This window comes from Cricetulus griseus, chromosome 8, assembly GCF_003668045.3.
Source record: "Cricetulus griseus strain 17A/GY chromosome 8, alternate assembly CriGri-PICRH-1.0, whole genome shotgun sequence".
Lineage (NCBI taxonomy): Eukaryota > Metazoa > Chordata > Mammalia > Rodentia > Cricetidae > Cricetulus > Cricetulus griseus.
Window position 1 is genome coordinate 97,159,183 of NC_048601.1, and position 23,602 is coordinate 97,182,784.

Consider the following 23,602-nt stretch of genomic DNA (forward strand, 5'->3'; position numbering starts at 1 on the left):
CCTATAATTCACCACCCCTAAATAAAGATGTGGAGCATCTCAGCTGTTGATGCAACAAGAGCAGCCTACAGACTCAGTAAGGAAGATGGTGGCTCACTTATGGGCAGGCTGACTGACAAGGAAATAGTTAAGGTTTTACCTGAAGGGTATAAGCAGTCAGCCATTTTTGAAAACATTGGAAGGGTGGAGTAGCTGTGTCCATTGGGCCTGATTGTGAAGAGTACAGTGTGTTTGAAGGGTAGTTAGGGAGCCAGGGCAGAGACCATTAACGATACGTGATGCGTGTGGAGGGGAGCAGTTGAACAGTGAGCTGAGACACAATCAGAGGGTTCCTTGTTTTGTAAGAATGACTCTAGCTGCTGGGCAGAGAAAGTCTTGAGACTCTGGCAGGGTCTGAGGGAAGCAAAAGGAAACAGAAATAAAGGACTGTTAGAACAGATGATGTGCAAGATGGTGGCTGGCAGGGCAGGAATTCTGGCAGTGGAAGTGCATAGGGAAGTGCATAGCCAGAGACAAAATGAGATAAATTTTGGGTTTGCTGATGATTTGGATGGAAGGACTGCAAGAAAGCTGATCAAAAAGGCAGAGGACTAGATAGATGCCCTTGTAAAAATGAGAAAGACTAGCAACCAAAACCAGCTATGGGAGAGATTTTAGCTGTGATACATGTTAGAGGTTGTCTTTTTCATTGTTATGAGAAGACACCATGACCAATGTAACAATTTACAGAAGAAAACATTTATTTGGGGTTTATAGTTTCAATGAATTAGAATCCACAAGCATCATGGGAGGGATCATGACAGCAGAAAAGCAGTCATGGTATTGGGGCAGTAGCTGAGTGCTCACAGTTTAATCCTTAAGCTGAGTCAGAGAGAGCATACTGGGAATGGTGGCAAATCTTTTGAAACCTCAAAACTTGCCTCCAGTGATACACCTCCTCCAACAAGGTCACATTTCCTGATCCTTTCCTGAAACTTTCAACAACTAGGTACCAAGTGTTCAAACATAAATATTTGTGGGGGCCATTCTCATTCAAACCTCCACAGAAGAGTTGTAGAACAAGATGTATGTCTTAAGGAAATTGGGGGAAAAAAAATTACACCTCCTTGGAGATGTTAGAAAAAGTTCAGAACTAGAAACTGAAAGTAGAAGACAACTGTTTCCAAGATGGCATTTTAAGCCTTCACTGTAAATAATGTTTAGGACTTGGTCTTCAGCTCTTAGGAAATTTGAGTGCTTCAGGAGTCAATGGAAGAACTTTGATGGAAATGGAGAAAAATCATCAGAAGGTGTCCTACTACCAGATCAACAGAGTAAAATGAGAGAAGAGAATGGACTTTTGGCAACATGGAGGATAATAGAGCCCTTTGACTTATGCAGGGAAGATGGTACAGACACAGATGCCATGGAAGGTCCGGTAGAGCAGGAGTTACTGGCTGTTGTGTACCGAGAGGAGTATGTCTTTGTTAACAGAACATGGGTAAAGTGTGGTTAGAGAATTGATGCCAGAGAGAAAACTTTTAGAATCATCCTAGATCATAAAACACTGAGTGGCTGGTGATGGATTGCTGGCCTTAAGACATTTGGCTCTTTAGTTTTGAGTTAGAAGTAGAATTACTTTCTCCTTTGTGTTTCTTAAATTTTTTCCCCCTCCAAACTTTATCAACTATCTCTTCAGTGTGGCTCGGTGGTCATGCTGTATTGCTGATGGCATTTTTGTTAGTATTGGGAATCTTACTAGTTTGATGATCTAGAAACCTGGTAAGTACAATATATCTTGTTTTAAGATCTTGACATTTAATTGGTAAAATAATTACATAAAATTATTCCTAAATTGCCTGATTCAAAAATTCTGTATTGCCTTGGTGAAACAAACATTTTTCTTGCTCTTTAGTGTCTTTATCAGATTAGCTGAACTTGCAGAATGTGGTTACTTGGAAGTGAGATGCCTAGATGCCTTAATTTTATTTTAACTATTTTAATGAGAAACCATTTCTTGCATATTAGACACCTTAGTCATTTTAATTTGCAAATTTAGGACAATTTGCTTTAATGAATCACTTAACTGTTCAAATTAGCTCCTTGAGTGTAATTGCTGTAAGATGTCATTCCCATAAATAAAAATCATCCAAGGTGAATCCCTACTGGTTTTGTTGTTCACACCAGTGAATAGAGCACTCCTTAACATTGCCCTTTCCCCCCTTTTGTTTTAGATATACTTGTTAAATTACTATAATCCCTGAACAGCTTTCTTCTAGTGTTAATTCTTTGACTGCCTTTTATTTTTGTAATGTAATTACAGTTCATGAATCAGTGCTGGTGTTATATAAACCTTGATTTTTATTACACTTTATTGTATTGTATTGATGTTTCTACTTAGAAATTTAATTTAAATTATACCTGCAAACATAGAAGTTTACTTTAGTTGGTATGTTTATTTTCCCAAACTTGAAGCAATTTGTCCTAATTTTCCATACGTTTGCATTTGCTTTTGCTGTTCTAAAATTCCTTAGTTGCTGGCTTTGATATTTTATGTTGCTGAGTTTTATACATCTATTTTCTCACCTGCCATATCCTAGGGGGCTTGGAGTAACCATAATACAGTGAGCCCACCTTCCTGGTCCCCAGACATTTCAGAAGGCCGGGAAATTTTTAAACCCAGGCAGCTTTCTGGCAGTGCCATTTGGAGCATCAAAGTGGTAAATAAACTTGCATTTACATTCATGTATCATTTCTTTCTGGTTTGTTTTGTTCTATTGGATATTAAGAATTAAACTTTTCTTTTCTAGATTCAGCTTCCAGAGCCAGTTTTTAAATCTGAAAACTTGCCTTATAATTTGGTTTACTTAAAAGATATAGATGAGGAGGAAAATAAATTCAAGTATTATAAGAATACATTTTCCCGGGCATTGGTGGTGCACGCCTTTAATCCCAGCACTTGGGAGGCAGAGGCAGGCAGATCTCTGTGAGTTGGAGGCCAGCCTGGTCTCCAGAGCGAGTGCCAGGATACGCTCCAAAGCTACACAGAGAAACCCTGTCTCGAAAAATAAAAAAAATACATTTTTAATGCTCTTTTTTTCTGACTGATTTCCTCTTGTTGTTGTTATGAGTATTTCTTTGAAGGGAAAATTCTTGTCACATAGGCCAAAGTGTCATTAGGAACTTGTTCATTCACAATATCATAAATTTAGTTGATTACATATAGACGGAGTCATGAAGTGTCATTGTGTGTGCTTATCTCATAGTCACAGAGTGTTCCCGTGTCATGGGTTGATGCTGCTCTCTCTCTCTCTCTCTCCCTCTCCTCTTTCCGAGACGGGGTTTCTCTGTGGCTTTGGAGGCTGTCCTGGAACTAGCTCTTGTAGACCAGTACTGGGATTAAAGGCTGCGCCACCACTGCCCGGCACTCTCTCAGTTCTTGACACTAACTAGTCAGATACAGTTTGCAGAAAAGTTCAAAGGGTAATCATCTTGAAAGTCAAAATACTTTATTGACTGAAGAAGGTAATTTTCCCTTATCTTCTGGATTTAGTATGTTTCTAAATTAGAACTACTAAAGGTAGACTAGTGAAAGATTTCAGAAGACTTTCAGAATATATTTTCTTAGTTTCTATTATAATTGGAAGGGCACATTTATTCTCATCCAGATAATTGTAATCATGCAAGGTAATATGTCATAATTTTAGCTTACTCATTTTAATGAATTAATTGGTCTCCTTATGTAGCCTAGGCTAGCATTGAACTCCATTCAAATCCTTCTACCTCAGACTCTCAAGTACTGGGATTACAGACAAGTGCCACCATACTCAAGTGTAAATAATTTAAGTGTGTAATGCATGATTCTTTTGATGTTTCATAGCAAATACCACCAATTTTCACTTACTTTATTCTGTACCAATGGGTGTTAGAAAAATTAATTGAGAGTTTTCTGTAATCCTGATTTTTAATTACTGCTTCAAGTCTTACTTACACTCCTCCCTGCCACGAGCTACTCTTTGATTCCTGCTGAAAACATCCTACCCAGTGCAGTCCCACCCTGTCTATTTCTTTTTGAGAGCTGAGGACCTCTCAAGGGTGAGAGAGGACAAGAAAAGACAGTGTGGAGCTGGATATTTGTATTTATTAAAAGTGAACGGGAAAATACAAATCCCCTTTTCGCCTTTCCCTTTGTTCATGCAGGTTTTTTTTTCTCCCATCATAAACACAATACTTTGACCCCAAGCCTATTCTGCTCAGTAGACAGTGATCTTAGATTATGAAACTGATGAAGGGTATCAGTTAAAGATGTGTCATACTTCCCATTTGTTATAATGAACAAAAGGTTCCCTGATTAACTACATATATAATATTTATTTATAAGATTAATTTTTTTCCCCAGTCAGTAATACATAATTTTGAATACAACCATGGTGGGGTCAGGGCTTTGATGTTGGTTGGTACCTATAGCTTAAGATCTCAGGGAATTTAACATATTTTCCTAAAGTATTTTTTCTTATGTCAGTGATAATTATATTGCCTTTATGTCAATTTTAATAATAAAATCTTTAACCAGCTTTAAATACTGTATTAAAATGAGTTAGATATGTTCAATTTGTATGACAGCTATTCAGTAATAAATATTGATTATATTTTCTTGACAGAAAGAATGCCGCTTCATGCTAGTAAAAATTAACTTTGCTGCCTTGTAATATTTCAGAATAGTTGCTAGAAACCAGGGACTGTAGACCACTTGCTAGCTCAGTGAACTTGGAGAAGTCACTGATGTTTTTTTACACTCAGTACAATTATCTCTAGAGTGGAGAATACTCTGTGGAGAATACTTTGTTAAGAGGAAAAATTGCTCAGATCAGTGTGCCCAATTATTGGGTACTAAGTGCCCAATAAATGTCCCCATTGCTGTCATTCTTTGGGATCTATCATGTACTGAAGATAGTCTGTGCACAAAGGAATGTCTGTTGGGTCTAGTTGCTCTAGACACCTAGAATGAAGGTGTAGGCAGTCAAAATTAGTGTCAAGGCCTGCTGATGGGAAGCACACATGACAATGGAGGCAACATTGGATTCTAAAGTTTTAAGTTCCTTTATTTATAAGTTTTGGATTCATATTTAAAGATGCGAATAGTAAGTCTGGTCTAATAACGTGTATCATCCACTATAAAAAAGATAAGTATTTGTAACATTTTATAAAATGTCTTATTTCACTGACATCTGGATTTAAAAATTCTTTTGGGCTTTTATTGAATGTTAACTCATTCTTATCTGTTATGTAGGGCCGAGGGTCTGGATTCCCAGGGAAGAGGAGACCTCGTGGTGCAGGGCTGTCAGGACGAGGTGGCAGAGGCAGGTCTAAATTAAAGAGTGGCATCGGAGCTGTTGTATTACCTGGGGTGAGACTTATGTTCTTACTATTCCAGTAGTAGTTAATGGTGATTCTTTGTTTTGTAGCAAGTTGTCATCCTGAGAGTTCCAGGAGTAGTCTCATCCCTTTACATTTTACATGTTTCTGCTTGCTGATTGTGGGCTTCATTTTTTTGAAGCCTTGCTCAAGTGGTTTTGTTTTCTGATTTGTCATCTTCCTTTTTTTCTTTGGCATCTTTTCTGACAACTTTCTACAAGAGAGAATTTGTAGTGTATTTTCTTTTATTTATTAAAACTATACTATCAATGAATTATATGTATGACTATTTTCTGCATGTATGTGCAGAAATGTTGTAGATTAATATGATGTCCAAGATTTATGACTATTTTGGATTGATAAATGCTTACTGATTGGCATTTTGAGGTTTCCTGCTGATGTTCATCGTAAAAATCTATTTGAGCTATGCAGTGATGGCGTACGCCATTAATCTCAGCACTCAGGGACGAGTCAGGTGGGTCTTTGAGTTCTAGGCCAGCTTGGTCTACAACAAACAAACCCTTTCTGGGACGGGGAGGGAGAGATGAAAACTGATTTGTTTCTGGACATAATGACTCACACAGGCTCAGGCAAGTGGATCTCAGTGAATTTGAGGCTTTCTTGATCTACAGAGGAAGTGCCAGGCTAGCAGTGGCTACATAGTGGGATCTGGAAACCATAGTATAACCAAGATAGTGAAGACATTCATTTCTTAAAATTTCACCAGGATCCTCTGAAGTCCCTGTGGTTCCCTAGCCTCACCTTTAACTTTTCTCCTCAAACATGACTGATCGCAGTTTCTTGTGGCTCATGCCTGTAATCTTAGAACTTGGGAGGCTGATGCAGGTTTGATGCCTTTTTACATATTTTAGCTGTAGAGTTTGATTTATCCTTTGGTCATATCTCCAGGTTAAATATTTAAGTTGCTTAATGATTTCCCTTGTAGTCATCAAAAGTTTTTATGACTTTAAATATGTTCACTGTAGGTTCTAACTTTTTTAAGGAAAGATGATCATATTTTATTATTTTCGTATTGACCGCTTGGTTCCCTGTTACTGCATCTAATTCAGAGCTTTTGTGGGGGCAGGATGTGTGATAAAAATATTGGTCCCTAGTTGGTTTGGGGAAACATCAAGTTCAGAAATTAGTACACATGGTTGATAATTTTCTGCTAATACTGACATTTTGATAAGCTAATCATAATATTCTAAAGTGGTGCCATTTAGTAAAAATGAATAAGAACCACATATGCAATTTAAAACTTCCTGGGAGTCATATTTAAGAAGTTAAAATGAAACATAAAGTTAATTTTAATCTGTCTTATGCCTCCTATATTTAAATCATTACTGTTTCCTTATGCACTGTATATAAGGTTGATAATAAGCTCTTTTTATATTCTGAGTTTGGTATTGAGTCTTTGATGACTGCTGTGTGTATTATAATATATCCTAGTTTCAACTAATCACATTGCAGTTCTCAAGTGTGACTAAAATTGATATGCACATACTTAAATGATATAATTTTATAGTTTCTTGATTAGCATTTCTATATAATGAAGTATTACTAAAGACCGGCTCTGGGGTTGTCATTTGTCCTCATCCATGGCATTTGCATATCTAAAGTAAGCACTTAATGAGTTGAAACAAAATCACAACTTTCAGTTTGAGAGACAGGCCCTTTCTATATGGCCAGGCTATCCTCAGACTTAACAACTTCCTGCCTCAGCTTTCTGAGCTCTGTGATTATTGGTGTACACCAACATGCTTGCCAATGAGAAAAAGTATTTTTTTGCCGGGCATCGGTGGGGCTTGCCTTAAATCCCAGCACTTGGAAGGCAGAGGCAGGTGTTAATTTCTGTTAATTTGAGGCCAGCCTGATCTACAGGACAGGCTCCAAAGCTACACAAAGAAACCCTGTCTTGAAACACAAAAACAAAGAAACAAACAAAAGTATTTTTTCATTTATTTTGTTTAGAATTGTTTAGATTCAGACAAAAATTGTATTTTGGATAAGAATGAATTCAGAGTGAAGGGTAATACAAGTAAGTAACATGGTGTTTTTGCTTTCTGTAGGTGTCTGCTGCAGATATTTCATCAAATAAAGATGAGGAAGAAAACTCTATGCACAATACAGTTGTATTGTTTTCTAGTAGTGACAAGTTCACTTTGCATCAGGTTTGAATTTAATCTTCTATTCTTCAATTCTTCCCCATTTAATCTGTCTCATCTGCTTAGATATCGTCCAGTTAGCCTATAGTAATGAGGAATATATTTTTAAAAATCTGTTTATTTTTAACTTTGTCTGCAATTTAAAATAGCTTTGCATGTTATTATTTTTCAGGATATGTGTGTAGTTTGTGGCAGTTTCGGCCAAGGAGCAGAGGGAAGATTGCTTGCCTGTTCACAGTGTGGTCAGTGTTACCATCCGTATTGTGTCAGTATTAAGGTAATGTGCTTAAGTTAAATGAATTAACAAAATCATCCCTAATAAAGAATTTATTTATTTACTTTCTTGTGTGTGTGCGCGCGCGTGTGTGTGTGTGTGTGTGTGTATTAGTTTTATTGTATTAGTTTTATTGTATTTACTGTATTAGTGCTCAACAAAATAAAGATACATGCCCATTTGTTGAGACTAGTGAGATAGCTTCAAGGGCAAGCCTGATATTCAAAATTGATCCCCAGAACCCACATATATGTTAGAAGGAGAGAACCAACTACCAAAAACAGTCCTGGGACTTCCAGGTGCATACTTATGGCATGTGTGCATGTACACACACACACACACACACACACACACACACACACACACACACACACACACACACACACACTCGTAAAAACAAAGAAAAAAGGAATATCCAGAAAGTATTCTAGAGTATACAGATTTTTCAGGTTTATTTTTATTGTGGCTATCAGTTGTTGTAGATAAACTACAACATTTTTTAATCTTCCTTGAAGAGGTTCAAAGAGCCTTTATTTTGTAGTTGATATTCCTATACATTTAGATCTAAAAAAGCCTAAGTAATACTCTTCAAAGTGAGAGTTTTTTTGTTTGTGTGTGTTGCAGCTATGGAATATTTACCATTTTATAAATAAAAATTGGGAATATTTTAAAATACAAGAAAATAAAAGCATCACTTGTATTATGTCAATATAGTGATGCCACTATGTCATATAGTGTCCAAAATACCGTACAACTGTGAATAAGTTGAGGTGCAGTGAGCGTCAGTGGTATGAAAGTGAGTGGTTCTGACCTTAGGGGCACATGATGTCGCTGTTCTAGCACTAGTTCCCCTGTCTGTGAGCCATTCCTTTTCCTGGACTCAGGACTGTCCCTTTCACCTGGTCTCCAGTGTCTTCTTAATTGGTTGAGATACACTTTTTCCAGCCATTGGTGAACTGTGAGCATTTTTGTCTTTTCAAATTTCCAGTAGGTGTTCTTTCCTTCATATGGGTCTTTATTATATCTTGTAGATGTGTAAGGTTAGTGTTCACCCAAAATCTTTGGATTCTTCTATAGCACTATTGCCTCAATTTTCTGAACTCCTAGAATGTTTACAAACTCAGCAAAACTGCTGGACCATCATCCTGTCTCTCTAGGTGGCTTAGACAATGTCTATCAGCAAAGTATCACAGGATCAGCCTCATGTCTGCCTCCCCAGAGGCCATATTCTTATTCTGTATGATCTACAGTTTAATACACTTTGCTAATACACTGTACTATTTCACCTTCCTTTTCCTTTCCAGGCTCTTCACTTGGTAAATAATATGTTATAATTTGATAATTTCAGACCTTTAAAACAAATCAGTGTGGTAATCAAAGTAATCAGGAGACTTGTTTAAACATCAAAACCTCAGTCTTATTTAGCTCTACATTTACAACACTTAAGTTCAAGCCTTTTGTGGATAGTTCTATAGTTCTTAGCAATAAGTTGGTACCACTGCTTTACTAGTGTCTGATATTGTTGACTCACTATTATGAATAATCAAATTCAGGTTCATCTTTGAACGTATAGTTCTTGCTTTCCTATTACATTTTCATTGTACACTCTCACTCAGTTATTGGCTATTATGCAGTTCACTGTAGATCAAAGCAATGAACTGACGTTTTCTGGATTTTTTAATAGCAAGAAGAATATATTCATAAGTCACTCTCCATTTTTATTGTATTGTTTGTTTTTAGCCCACTGCACATTATACCACCATGTCAGATTGCTTTCTCAAATACTGTTTTTTTCTGGGTTAGTATTGTATTGCCTTGCTCTGATCTGTGTGGGCTCCTAAATGTGTGCAGATGTGCCTTCCTGAATAGTGTCACCAGTTCTTCTTACCTGCTCCTGCTCTCCCGTGTGTGTGTGTGTGTGTGTGTGTGTGTGTGTGTGTGTGTGTGTGTGTGTGTGTGTGTGTGTGCGCGCGCGCGCGTACAGTAATTGTGTATGCACTGTACTGCTTAGACCAATGATTTCTAACTTAAATTAAAAAATCATGATTTTTCCTTTTTCCAGATCAGTAAAGTGGTTCTTAGCAAAGGTTGGAGATGTCTTGAGTGCACAGTGTGTGAGGCCTGTGGGAAGGCGACTGACCCAGGAAGACTCTTGCTGTGTGATGACTGTGACATAAGCTATCATACCTACTGCCTAGACCCTCCATTGCAGACAGTTCCCAAAGGAGGCTGGAAATGCAAATGGTACCCTAAATTTTATGTTACTTTGTCAGTCTTTCAAGTTCTGAACTTCCATCTTATTATGTTGGTCTTACAAATTAGTTACTTACTCATACACACGTGACTTGATATATATTACTAATAAGAAAAGTCTCCACATTTGTAAAATTATTTCCTCTCATTCTGTGCACTTGCAGCTTCCCAGATTGTCACAATTGAATATAAAATAATATTGAGACTTTTGTGCTGGATTTGGATTTCAGGTGTGTTTGGTGTAGACACTGTGGCGCAACGTCAGCAGGTCTGAGATGTGAGTGGCAAAACAATTACACACAGTGTGCTCCTTGTGCCAGCTTGTCTTCCTGCCCCATCTGCTGTCGGAACTACAGAGAAGAAGACCTCATTCTACAGTGTAGACAATGTGATAGGTACTGTGCCTTTTGAGCTCCTTTGCTAGCTTTTTAAGCCTTTTTCTCAATTAGAAAATTACTTTCCAGACTACTTTCCTGTTTTAAAACTTCAAATTTATACACTTAAGGTTTTCCTTTGGGGACTTTTTGATGGTTTAATCAATGTATTGAAATTAGATGCAAAATTAGTGCTTGTATATATGCATTTTCTTATGGAGAATTTCTGAATTTCCTGGTAGATTCTAAAATCTGTCTGTCTGTCTGTCTGTCTGTCTGTCTGTCTGTCTGTCTCTCTCTCTCTCTCTCTCTCTCTGTGTGTGTGTGTGTGTGTGTGTGTGTGTGTGTGTGTGTGTGTGTGTGTTTGCACAGAGGGCAGAAAAGAGGTTAGGGGTTCTCTTCTGTTATTCTCACTGAAACTGGAGATCTCCATTTTTTAGATAGGCAGGTAGCCAGAAGCCCTAGCTATCCTCCTGTCTCTGTCCCCAAAAGCACACTGCCTTGTGCCCAGCTTTTTATATGGCTTCTGGGTCTTCATCACTTGACACACACTAATGTGTTGCTAGTTGGATGCAGAAGGCCGCACATATACATACATACTATTTGTTCTCTTTTTGAATTCCTGCTTGACCTGGGTGGCTTCATTGCTGTCTTGGTCTCTCAGCATTTGATCATACGTAACTGTCCTTCTAACAATGTGTATTTGCTTCTTTCTTAGTATTTATTCTCATTCCTGTTCTTGACTTCGCAGCACATGAAGGGTATTATGGGTTAATAGCGATGCGGGAAAGACTTAAGACATGGGTTTATAAAGAATACAATTTCTAGAATATTCACTTCATTTAAATTTATAAATGTGGTCTTTTTAGGTGGATGCATGCAGTTTGTCAAAACTTAAATACTGAGGAGGAAGTGGAAAATGTAGCGGACATTGGTTTTGATTGTAGTATGTGCAGACCCTATATGCCTGCACCAAACGGTAAGGGAACATAAACTATGAGTTTGTGTTGCTCTGTGTTGTGTCTCCTTGATTTGTGAAATCAGAAGTTCTTTTGTGCTGTAATACACTTCCTATCCTAATTTTATTAAAATGGTCTGTATAAAGACAGAAAATGAAGCATATACATGTTAGGTATAAGATATAATTTTGCTCTCAAGGTTTAACCTCTTGGAGTTACTGTATTCAGAAATCCCCTATTTTATTTTTCCCCTTGTTTTGTTTTGGAAACTGAGTATAGCTTCAGGCACCAGTGATCCTAGCACTTGGGGAAGCTGAGGCAGCAGGACAGTGAAGCTGAGCTTGCCTGCTAATTTTACATGGTGTAGGCCAGGCCAGGCTCAGCTGTATTAAGTGAAACCTTACCCTAAAAAATAAATATTAAACAAACAAACAGTCCCTTTGAAAAGCAAAGGCTGCTTTTGGTGTTGGGATGGAACACATGGGTAAAAACTTGACTGGCATGTGCAAGGAACCCACCCCCAACACACACACAGAGTCAGCATCTGATAGTATTCAGATACATGTGCAGACACTGAAATTTTAATCCTAAGTTGTTGTTTTTCTTTTCAGTGCCTTCCTCAGACTGCTGTGACTCTTCACTTGTGGCACAAACTGTTTCAAAAGTGAGAGAGCTAGGTAAATTTGAAATACTTGAAATGGTTTTCCTTTAGAAAAAGGATATACTTAATTCTTAAACAACCAACTTGACGCTTATATGAAATTAATTGAATTGATATTGTTTTCTAGAATTAATGTATAAAGTGTTCATATTAGCTCATTTTGCTGAAATGATAATGACAGCATTTGTGAGACAAAAACATAGGAATTGTGGTTTTGGTTTTTGTTGTTGTTGTTTTTTGTTTTTGTTTTTTTGTTTTTTTGTTTTTGTTAGAGACATGCTTTCTCTGTGGCTTTGGAGGTTGTCCTGGAACTAGCTTTTGTAGACCAGGCTTGTCTGGAATTCACAGAGATCTGCCTGCCTCTGCCTCCCGAGTGTTGGGATTAAAGGTGTGCGCCACCAACGCCCGGTTTGAGTCTACAGAATTTATGATCTTATTATTAATATTTTAGCTAGCATACAAAATAGTGGCTTCACTATGGCTTTTTCATATATTATAATATTATATATATTATTGTACTTGAGGGTGTTAGATCTTTATAAAATTTCTGCCTGTTTTCAGTGTTAATTGAACATCATCAGTTCATGCATTTTGTAGATATTTGATGAATGGATGTTTAGTTGTATTTTCTTGCCATGTAGATTTTGGTATATTAATCAACTTATCAGTCAATTTCAAGTAAAAACTTAATTTTGTATTCGTGGGTTTTTGTAATTTTAGATCCACCTAAGACCTATACCCAGGATGGTGTATGTTTGACTGAATCAGGGATGACTCAGTTACAGAGCCTCACAGTTACAGTTCCAAGAAGAAAACGGACAAAACCAAAATTGAAATTGAAGATTATAAATCAGAATAGTGTGGCTGTCCTTCAGACCCCTCCAGACATCCAGTCAGAGCATTCAAGAGATGGTGAAATGGATGATAGTCGAGGTAATACTCATTTATTTTCCTTGGGACACGTGTAAGAATTAGTGTATAAAATAATTTCATACTTCTTAAGGTACCTCTGGATGAGAAACTCCTCTCTTTGATGATCTTAGACTTGGATTTGGATATTTTCTTGTATTGTGTTTGTGAAGCGTAAAGTGAGGACATTCAGAGTGATTCATTTCAGTCAGCTGGAATGTCATCCTATGCCCCCCTGTAATCTTTGTGAATCCCTAAATGTTTTCTTTATCAGAATAGATATCATAAAGTTTTTCTATCTGAACTTGTGAGGCAACAGAATTATTTTAGTAGCAGCAAAGTATCGGACAGAGTAGCTTTGTTTATTTCCAAGAGTGATCACTTTTAGTGTCTATTTTGGAGTGATTTTTTTTAGCTGACCCAGAAATAAAGCCATAATCTTTTTCCTGCCATGTTTTGTCGTTCAGTAATATTTATTGGATGTGTTTTATAAAACAAATTTTGTAAATTATATTAGTGAAGAAGACAGGTAAATCTTGGATCTTATATCTTGATGTTAAAGGCGAGATTGCTTGAAAAATTGATTTATAGGTATCTTTTTGAGCTTTGTTTCCTCTTTCTATCAGCATCTTACACTCCCTGGGAACACAATTGGGTCCTGCAGCATGACTCCTATCACCATCCTGGGGCACTTATTCTCTCTTAACTCTTGATACACATTAGGCATACATGATTGGAATGGCGTGGTGGATCTTTTGCTTTGCCTCCTCTTCTTCTTCTTGTTCTTGTTCTTGTTCTTCTTCTTCTTTTTTGCTTTTTCTTGTCTATTTTTGTATTTGATAGACTTCCAGTTTCATCTGTACATTTCCTTTTTCCAGAAGGAGAACTCATGGATTGTGATGGAAAATCGGAATCTAGTCCTGAGCGGGAAGCTGTGGATGACGAAACTAAGGGAGGGGAAGTGACGGATGCCATAAAAAAGAGGAAAAGGAAACCATATAGACCAGGTAGACTAAGTCAGTAGTCCCCCCTCCCTCCCCTCCCCTCTTCCCTCCCTTCCTCCCTCCCTCCCTCTTTGTAGACCACACTGGCCTGGAACTCAGAGATGGACCTGCCTCTCTGCCTCCAGAGTACTGGGATTAAATGTGTTTGCCACCCCCACTTGGATCATCAGTTCTGTTTTAAGCATTCATTTCTAATAGGTTATTGTTTGTTTTTTTAAGACAGTGTTTCTCTGTGTAACAACTCTAAGCTGTCCTGGAACTTTCTTTGTAGACTAGGCTCGCCTTCCTCTGCGTTTGGAGTGCTTGGAATAAAGGTGTGGGCCACCATCGTCTGGCTAGTTTATGTTTTAAAACTTAAGTAATTATGCAGGAACAAAGGTGAACAAAACACCTTGTTGAATTTGTCGTGCATTTCATAACATGGATAATTAATTTCCTCTAAAATTTTTAAGTTCAGTTTTAATTATAAATATGTGTGTGAGCTTCTGTGAGTTTTTGTCCACGACATACATTCAGGAGCCCATGGACACTAGAGAGTATCATACACCCTGAAACTGGAGTGAGAAGGAATTGTGAAATGCCGTGTAGGCGCTGGAAACCAAACTCAGGTCCTCTACCAGAAGTGTTTTCAACCACTTGTCTCTCTATCCCTTAATTTTTACTTTCCCAGTTTATTTCATGGGTAGGGAAAAAGCTGCCCCCCCTTTTTTTCTTTAACCTTACAGTTAAAAAAAAAAAGCTATTGAAATCGCTTTTCTGAAGTTGTAGGCTTTTAAATGATCATTTATTAATGTCTGTTTTTGGTTATGAAGTATTAGATTGGTGCAATCTCTGTTTTGGTGGATTGTATTTTATTTTTAAGAACATTCTACGTTCCTTTCAGATAATAGGTAAGAACTCCATCTGTGTTCTCTAAGACCTTTAGTGACACCGTCCTTATGTATGGATGGGACTATATCTGTCATTAGCAACTAATTTCATGTCTTTTTAATTTTTATATTTCCAAGTATACTTAAGTTTTTAGATAGAGCATATTTCCTTTAGAACTTTAGTGCTGTTTTATTCTGTCTTTTCTTTTTTCTCTACCATACATTGGTGGCATCCTTTTATTTGAGGGGTGTTGCAAAGCACTTTACTAGACAAATAGATCATAACAAATGATTATAGGATTTAATGCCAGGCACTGTTAAAATTGCTGACTATTTTTACCGATTTCATTTTGCTTATACTTATGATATGGGGAGGTGTTATGTGTTTTACTTATTTTACCTGGGAATGTACTGAAAAGTAAAATAACTTGCCCAAGTTTAGATAGTAGGCAGAATTCTATAGTCTGGCTCCATATTTTGTTTTCTTAGCTACAGAGCTTCATGTGCCATGTGACTTCTGGCTTTTCTGACATGGAATAGCTAGATAATACCACTGAAGTCCTATTGACCAATGAGTGTTAGTGTATTTTTGTTCAGTTTTCATCCTCATCATTCATGCTGGTCTGCTGTTCTGTTCTCAGGAGCTATAACATAGGACATAGAGGTGTGTCAGTTCTTAATATTCAAAATCTATCTTCCATTTAGTCTGTACTGTGATCTTATCTAGAAGAGGAAATGCAAGTAGCTTTTCCCATATACTAAGCAAGTTTTAACTATTTGATGTAAGTGAAAACAGTGACTTTGAAATTTATTTTTACTTCGAACATCTTGTATTTTACACAACAATGAGATTCTTAAGTTTGGAGGGATTGCTTAATAGGTAAAGTGCTTGCCATGGACTGATCAGAGTTTGGCTCTCAGCACCTATGTAAAAGTTTGGTGGGCCTCTATGTACTATAATCCATGTCTTCAGGACATAAGAGACAAGTAAGTGATCCTGACTCAGCAGCCTCTGGTTTCAAGTGAAAAGTTCTTCCACAGTGTTTAAGGTAGGGAGAGATCATGGATAAAATCTAATGGTTGGCTTATGGCCTCCCCATGCACACATATATGTGCACACATATGTACCCACACACACACACACACACACACATACTCGTGTGCCCACACACATATACTCAGGCCTGTATGCCATATACTCACACACACACACACACACACACACACACACACACACACACACACACACACACACACATATATATATATATATATATATATATATATCATGTCACTTATTTTAGAAAAAAGTTCACCTTAAAGACAAAGCCATTCTTCTTACTGTAGAATTCTCGAGAGAATTATTTATCATTTTATGTGATTTCTATTTTATATAGGTATTGGTGGATTTATGGTACGACAAAGAAGTCGAACGGGACAAGGAAAAGCTAAAAGATCTGTGATCAGAAAAGATTCTTCGGGCTCTATATCTGAACAGTTGCCCAGCAGAGATGATGGTATAGTACTGAGTTTTCTTTGATGTAACTCTTTGGGATTGATGATATGTTAGAATGAACAGTCACTAAAACGGTGCTCCTACATACCACCTGTACTTTTTGGTGGAAGGATGAATTTGAATGCTATAGATGGTTTCAATCCATCAGACTGTATTCTTTTGAGTTTTGAGTGTTTTGTTTTAGGGTGTTTGTGGTGTGGGGAGGGAGAGGGTGGGATCTTATAGTTCAGCTGGTGGCACATACAGTCATTTCCCTCTTTCCATTTATTTTTATGGGTGGCACCCAAGGTCTTGCAGTGCTAAGCTCACATTCTGTGATGAGCTGAACTCCTCACCTTTTCTTTGGCACTTTAAGCCCTCACCACTCCCTCCAATTAAATGTTTGCTGTGCTAATAAGAAGAATATAGGGATTATTAGCCAACTTAGTTTTGTCAGGTACTTTCTACAAATATTCAATTTAAACAGAGGTTTTTAATTGAAAGTGACAGGGTAGCCCAACAAATCTTAAGGATTGTATTGTATATTGGATCAGTACAATTTGTCACCCTTGCTTAAGAAAAAAGCTAAGTCATTGTTCAAGCTGCCCTGGCCAGGCGGCGATTGCAAATACTTTCAATCCCATCACTCAGGAGGCAGAGGCAAGCAAATCTTTGCAGCCTGGTCTGCAAAGCTAGTTCAAGACAGTCAGGACTACATAGAGGAACCTTGTCTTGAGAAACAAAAAAGTGCTTGTCATCACTTTTGATCACAGCTGTATGCTTATATATTTTTGAAATGTTTTAAGATGATAGGAAGAAATTTGTGATATTTTTTAACATGTATTCATAGTATTCCTTTGCAAAAGATAGTCTCCCCCTCACTTTGAAACTTTAATGAATTTTTTAAAAACCAGACATTCCTTTCTATTTTTAGGAAGAATTGTAGTGATTTTCAAGAATTTTCTGATTTGACTTAACATAGGTTTAATAATCCCTAATTAAATAATTATTATGTTTAACGAAACTATTGTGTATTTTCTGTATTCAATTATGCAGATATACTTTCCTTAGACCTGTTTTTTTTTTTTGTTCAGTGTCTTCATTTGTTTCTAATAAAGTGAAAGCAAATTCATTTGTTGAATTTTTTTACTTCAAATATTGTTTTTTATTCCTGTGTTACTTTTTTCATTCTTAATTATTTTATAATCTCATTTTAGACCTTCTACTTTCAATTGTCTTTTATTTCTTCGTATAATTGATTGCTTTGTAATATAAAACGTTTGAAACCTTTGCCTATTTGATCACCCTCTGTGTTTGCTACAGTATTTAATTGTTTATATGTGAAAGACATACTTTATTTCTCCTCTAGAAAATACATTGGGGGGGCTTTCATAGGTGTGAGCCCATCATATTTGTCGAGGTGTGTGTGTGGTGGGGGGTAATGTTTAAAATTTTTAAAAACTTATTTGAAGTTGATTTCTTTCAGAAATTTGCTTTCAGGCTTGAGGTCCTACTTTCCTAGGTTTACTTATGATAAAATCCTCCAGCTTAAAGCTAGCCCCCCCCCCCACACACAAATTCAGGTTTGTTTGTTTTCTATTTTATTTTGTTTTACAGCAATAAACTTTAGCGCTATATTCCATTTATGAGTTCTCTGGGGAGGCATTTACTTTTAGCTTTTTTGACAAATGTCAAATTCCATGACAATTACTTGCTATCGGTACTGCAGAGGTGATTCTAATGGGTTGGTGTGGTTGTACTTCTATTTTTAAAAAAGCTGAGTTTTCTTCAAAAAGATGCTACCCATATCCACTGAATTTTCTTTAGGAGTTTGTGAGTAGCTATTTCCTTGTAATTCTGAATATCTTGTGTTTTTATCCTTTGAAATCTGTAAATGTACTGTTTAGGAAATCACGTTTTTACTTTGCATGGGAATGCTAGTTATTCAGAAAGAAAAGGAGCTAGGCCTTGTGTTGTATGTCTTTAATCCCGGCACTTGGGAGACAGAGGCAGGTGGTTCAAAGCAAAAGTCAGGTCTACATAGTAAGTTCCAGGTCAGCCAGGGGACCCCACCCCATACCCCCCAAAAAGAAAGGATAGGTATTATACTAATGCTAAATATATATGAAATGGAATATTCAAGGCGTTTAACATTTAGAAATCTTTGAGTGTTATAAAAGCTTGTTTGTTTATGCCTAACAATGCATAGTGGTAAGCTATGAAATTACTGTATTCTTATGGAAAGCAAGTGCCAAATATTTATAATTGTCTCTTATTCCAGGCTGGAGTGAGCAGTTACCAGATACTCTAGTTGATGAGTCCGTTTCTGTTGCTGAAAGCACTGAAAAAATAAAGAAGAGATACCGGAAAAGGAAAAATAAGCTTGAAGAAACCTTTCCTGCTTATTTACAAGTAATGTTCTGCTTCATATTTTATTGCTTGGTTTGCTACTTTAGGAAATGTATTATTTTTTTATGTATGTTTTTGTGAACATTCTACTCATTCTGTGTAGTTTTTCCCCAATTGTCATTAATGACATTCATTATTTGACGACATCAAAGAATGAATATTCGCTTTTGTATTTTCATGAAGGAATGGGTGTGTGCACTGGGAGCAGAGCCAGAGTTTTGTGAACACAGGCAGTTATCCTGCACTGAGCTGAGTTCCAACCCTGTAAAGTTTGTTCTTTCACTCTTTCTCAGTTATTCATTCTAGGTTTTAAGTGTGCTGTTGTCCAAAAGACACTTTCAGGATGGGAAATACTTCTTTAAAACCATTCATACATGTTCAAATGCCAAACCTGGCACCTATTGATATTTCTATATATTAATATGATTTATTGCAGTTAATTTAATTGAAAAAGTTCTCCACGGCCCAAATCATAGCTTTAATAATTTCTTACCACATACAGAAACTTGATAATGAGAGACTTAATCCAAAGGAAACTGAAAAATTATTGTAAATTTTTGATACAGGGTTTTGCTATAAAGTCCAAACTGACCTTGAACTCCTGTTCTTACTGAACCAGCCTCCTAAGTTTTGACATTACAAGGTGTTTGCTATCATGCTTGAGTATAATGAACAGTAGTTGTTATTATTATAATATTATTAAAATATTTTTAGTAAATGTAGACTATAAAAAAAGAAAACAAGTCTTTCTAGTTTCTACCATAAACATTAAGTCACAGAACAATTCAAAAACCTGTTAGGGAGAATTCCATGTCATAGAAAGGGTGAGGCCTTCTATGGGAATATCATCAAAGTCTGTCACATCATTTGGAGCCTACCCCTCCCTGATGTGTCTATCTGAGAGTATCCCTCTATGGGGAATGAGCTTTTAGTGTCCATTCATACACTGGGTGTATATGCTGTTCCATTACTAGGTGCCCCATAGGTTTTAAAGGAACTTCTAAAATTATTGAATCTTAAACCCCCCCCCCCTTTTTTTTTTTTTTTTGGTTTTTCGAGACAGGGTTTCTCTGTGGCTTTGGAGGCTGTCCTGGAACTAGCTCTTGTAGACCAGGCTGGCCTTGAACTCACAGAGATCTGCCTGCCTCTGCCTCCCAAATGCTGGGATTAAAGGCGTGTGCCACCACAACCTGGCTGAATCTTAATCTGTTGAGATTGTTCAGAAGGCAAAAACTCTTGCTACTAAGCCTGATGACTTGAGCTTCATCCTTGGAACCACTTTGAGGAAGGAGAAAACTGACCTCTACTAGTTGTCTCTTAGATTCTTCACGTGCCACACAGTGCATGCATATAATCATGTGTCTATAAAGAACTCTTGTCCCACGCCTGTACTCTGTAGTTGTAGTTCATTCTTGGAGTTACTCAAAATGTCTAGTTGAAAACCATATGGAGCTTCTCTTTGATATTTATCAATTTCACAGGGCAGTGGTGGCACATGCTTTTAATCTCAGCACTTGGAAGACAGACGCAGACCGATGTCTGAGTTCAAAGACAGCATGGTCTACAGAGCTAGTTCCAGGACAGCCAGTTACACAGAGAAATCTTGACTTGAAAACAAACAAAAATCAAAACCATAAAAAGTAAAGCTTACCAAATTCATTAATATAGTATAAATTTCAAATATCAAGAAAGTCATCATGGGTCATTAAACGTATTTTTTATTAGAAAGAAAATTATTTTACATGTCAATCCCAGGTCCCTCTCCCTCCCTTGCCCCCCCAACTAACACCCTACCCATCCCATAACCTTTCTGCTCCCCAGGTATGGCGAGGCCTTCCATAGGGGGTCTTCAACATCTGTCATATCCTTTGGGATAGGGCCTAAGCCAACTCCCTTGTGTCTAGCCTCAGGGAGTATCCCTCCATGTGGGATGGGCTCCTACAGTCCATTCCTATGGTAGTGATAAGTATTGATCCACTACAAGAGGCCCCATAGATTTCCAAGGTCTCCTCACTGACACCCACATTCAGGGGATCTGGATCGGTCCCATGCTGGTTTCCCAGCTATCAGTTTGGGGTCCAAGAATTTTCCCTTGTTCAGGTCAGCTGTTTCAGTGGGTTTCTTTAGCCTGGTATGGACCCTTTGCTCATCCGTCATCCTTCTCTGCAACTGGATTTCATTTCAGTTCAAGGTTTAGCTGTGGGTGTCTGGTTCTATTTCTACCACCTGCTGGATGAAGACTATAGGATGGCATATGAATTAGTCATCAATCTCATTATCAAGAGAGGGGATTTAAGGTAGCCTCTCCCCTATTGCTTAGATTGTTAGTTGGTGTCATCTTTGTAGCTCTCCAGACATTTCCCTAGTGCCTGGTTTTTCTTTAAACCTATAATGTTTATAGAGGTCATTTAAGGTAGGGGATCGAGAACTAGGAGAATGAGAAGGGGATAAGAGGAGGGGTGAGGAAGACATGATGGGACAGGAAGGTTGAATTGTGGGAAGAACAGAAGAGAGCAAGATAAAAGATAATATAATAGAGGGAGACATTATAAGTTCAAAGAGAAATCAGGCACTAGAGAAATGTCTGGAGAGCTACAAAGATGACACCAACTAACAATCTAAGCAACAGAGAGGCTACATTAAAAGTATTGTATGCTCTTAAGCATTCTTTATTATTATAGACAAATACAATTTTCACATTGGGTTGTGCAAGTGTGTCATTTGTAATTGAATACAGAGAATTCAAAGAACCACTTCAGATGTTGGTCCTCACCTTGTGTCTGTCATTGTTTTTGATTTTAGCCATTCTTACAGGAGTAAGATGGTATCTCAGAGTTGTTTTGATTTGCATTTCCCTGATGGCGAAGGATGCTGATCATTTTCTTATGTGTCTTTCAGCCATTTTAGATTCCTCTATTGAGTATTGTCTATTTAGTCCTGTATACCCCACATTTAATTGGATTATTTGGTGTTTTGGTGACTAGCTTCTTGAGTTCTTTGTATGTTTTGGAGATCAGCCCTCTGTGGGGTTGATGAATATCTTTTCCCATTCTGTGTGCTGCCATTTTGTCTTGTTGATTGTGTCCTTTGTCTTACAGAAGATTCTCAGTTTCAGGAAGTCCCATTTATTAGTTGTTGATCTCAGTGACTGTGCTACTTGTGTTATGTTCAGGAAGCGGTCTCCTGTACCAGTTCGTTCCAGGGTACCACCTACTTTCTCTTCTAAGAGGTTATGTTGAAGTCTTTGATCCATTTGGACTTAAGTTTTGTGCATGCCAGCACCATTTGTTGAAGATGCTTTCTTTTTTTTTCCATTGTGTAATTTTAGCTTCTTTGTCAAAAGTCAGGTGTGTGGGGTCCATATCAGGGTCTTCAATTTGATTCCATTGGTCCACCTGTCTATTTTTGTGTCAATACCAAGCTGTTTTCAGGACTATAGCTCTATAATATATCTCGAAGTCAGGAATGGTGATGCCTCCAGACATTACTTTATTGTACATGTTTTTTTTTTTTTTTTTGGCTACCCTGGTTGTTTTTGTTTTTCCATATAAATTTGAGAATTGTTCTTTCAAGGTCTGTGAAGAATTGTGCTGGGATTTTGATGGGGATTGCATTGAATCTGTAGATTGCTTTGGACAAGATTGCCATTTTTACTATGTAGATCCTACCTATCCAAGAGCATGGGAGATCTTTCCATTTTCTGGTTATCTTTTTAAATTTCTTTCTTTGAAGACTCAAAGTTCTTGCTATATAGGTCTTTCACTTGTTTGGTTAGTGTTACCCCAAGGTATTTTTTTTGTTTGTGGCAATTGTAAAGGGTGATGTTTCTCTGAATTCTTTCTCTGCCTGTTTGTCATCTGTATATAGTAGGGGTACTGACTGTTTTGAGTTAATCTTGTATCCAGGGCTCGAGAGAGATGGTTCCACCATTAAAGGCTAGGCTCACAACCAAAAATAAAAGCCTGCGTACCTTGTATTTATGCAAACTCCATTAATCAGAGAGGCCACAGAATAGAAACAAATGAAAGGAAGTCCTGAGGTCTTTTTTTTGGGGGGGGGGGGTCTTTGTTGAACTTGAGTCTGAGAAAAACTCAACTTGAATCACTGCTCCTCTAGTGGTGAAGTGTTCATCTAAGTAGATAAACTGAAAGCCAGCAGCCTAAGTCCTTCAGATTCATAGTGTGAGTCTTCTGATGTGGTTATGTGCTTCAGCATGGGATCACTGCAGATTGTAAAGTGACAGATGGGAATCTTGTGTTATCCTCAGCAGGTAGTCTGTAAATACTGATGGCATTCATGACGCCGTGCCTATGCCTGTGCAGTGAATTAAAGAGTCAATAACACTAAAACATATATTAGTTTTAAAATTTTAGTTATTTGAAAAAGTGAATTATTTTGCAGTTTCTAGAAACACATTTGACCATGTGTTTATATTTGTTTAATTCTGTTTTTGAGAAAGATTTCAAAATTAATTTAACACAATCTATACAAAATTAATAGGATCTTTGTATATTTCTGTATTTAGTTTTTAAATTGTTAAATGCAAAGCTTTTCTTGTCAAAATGATGACAGGATAATGTTAGCTTTATTGAATTTTAGAACTAATTTTCTTATGTGTTCATCTTTGTCTAGGAAGCATTTTTCGGAAAAGATCTTCTAGATACCAGCAGACAAAACAAGCTGAGCTTAGATCACTTGTCAGAAGATGCAGCTCGGCTTTCATATAAAACAGGGTTCTTGGATCCTTCATCAGATCCGCTACTGAGTTCATCTTCTGCTTCAGCAAAAACTGGAACTCAGGGTACGTAGATTAACTCACAGGTATTTTCTTTT

General features: G+C 37.3%; 1 protein-coding gene across 1 annotated transcript in view; it reads left to right on the forward strand.

Moving 5' to 3' along the window:
- Kmt2c (lysine methyltransferase 2C) overlaps positions 1-23,602 on the forward strand; it is a 193,961-nt gene that overhangs the window by 110,579 nt on the left and 59,780 nt on the right. Inside the window, 13 exon segments of the mRNA XM_027428523.1 lie at positions 2,580-2,699; positions 5,270-5,386; positions 7,467-7,568; positions 7,735-7,839; positions 9,899-10,080; positions 10,320-10,484; positions 11,333-11,442; positions 12,034-12,099; positions 12,804-13,016; positions 13,871-13,999; positions 16,263-16,382; positions 18,642-18,772; positions 23,402-23,570. Coding sequence (XP_027284324.1) covers positions 2,580-2,699; positions 5,270-5,386; positions 7,467-7,568; positions 7,735-7,839; positions 9,899-10,080; positions 10,320-10,484; positions 11,333-11,442; positions 12,034-12,099; positions 12,804-13,016; positions 13,871-13,999; positions 16,263-16,382; positions 18,642-18,772; positions 23,402-23,570 — 1,729 coding nt within the window.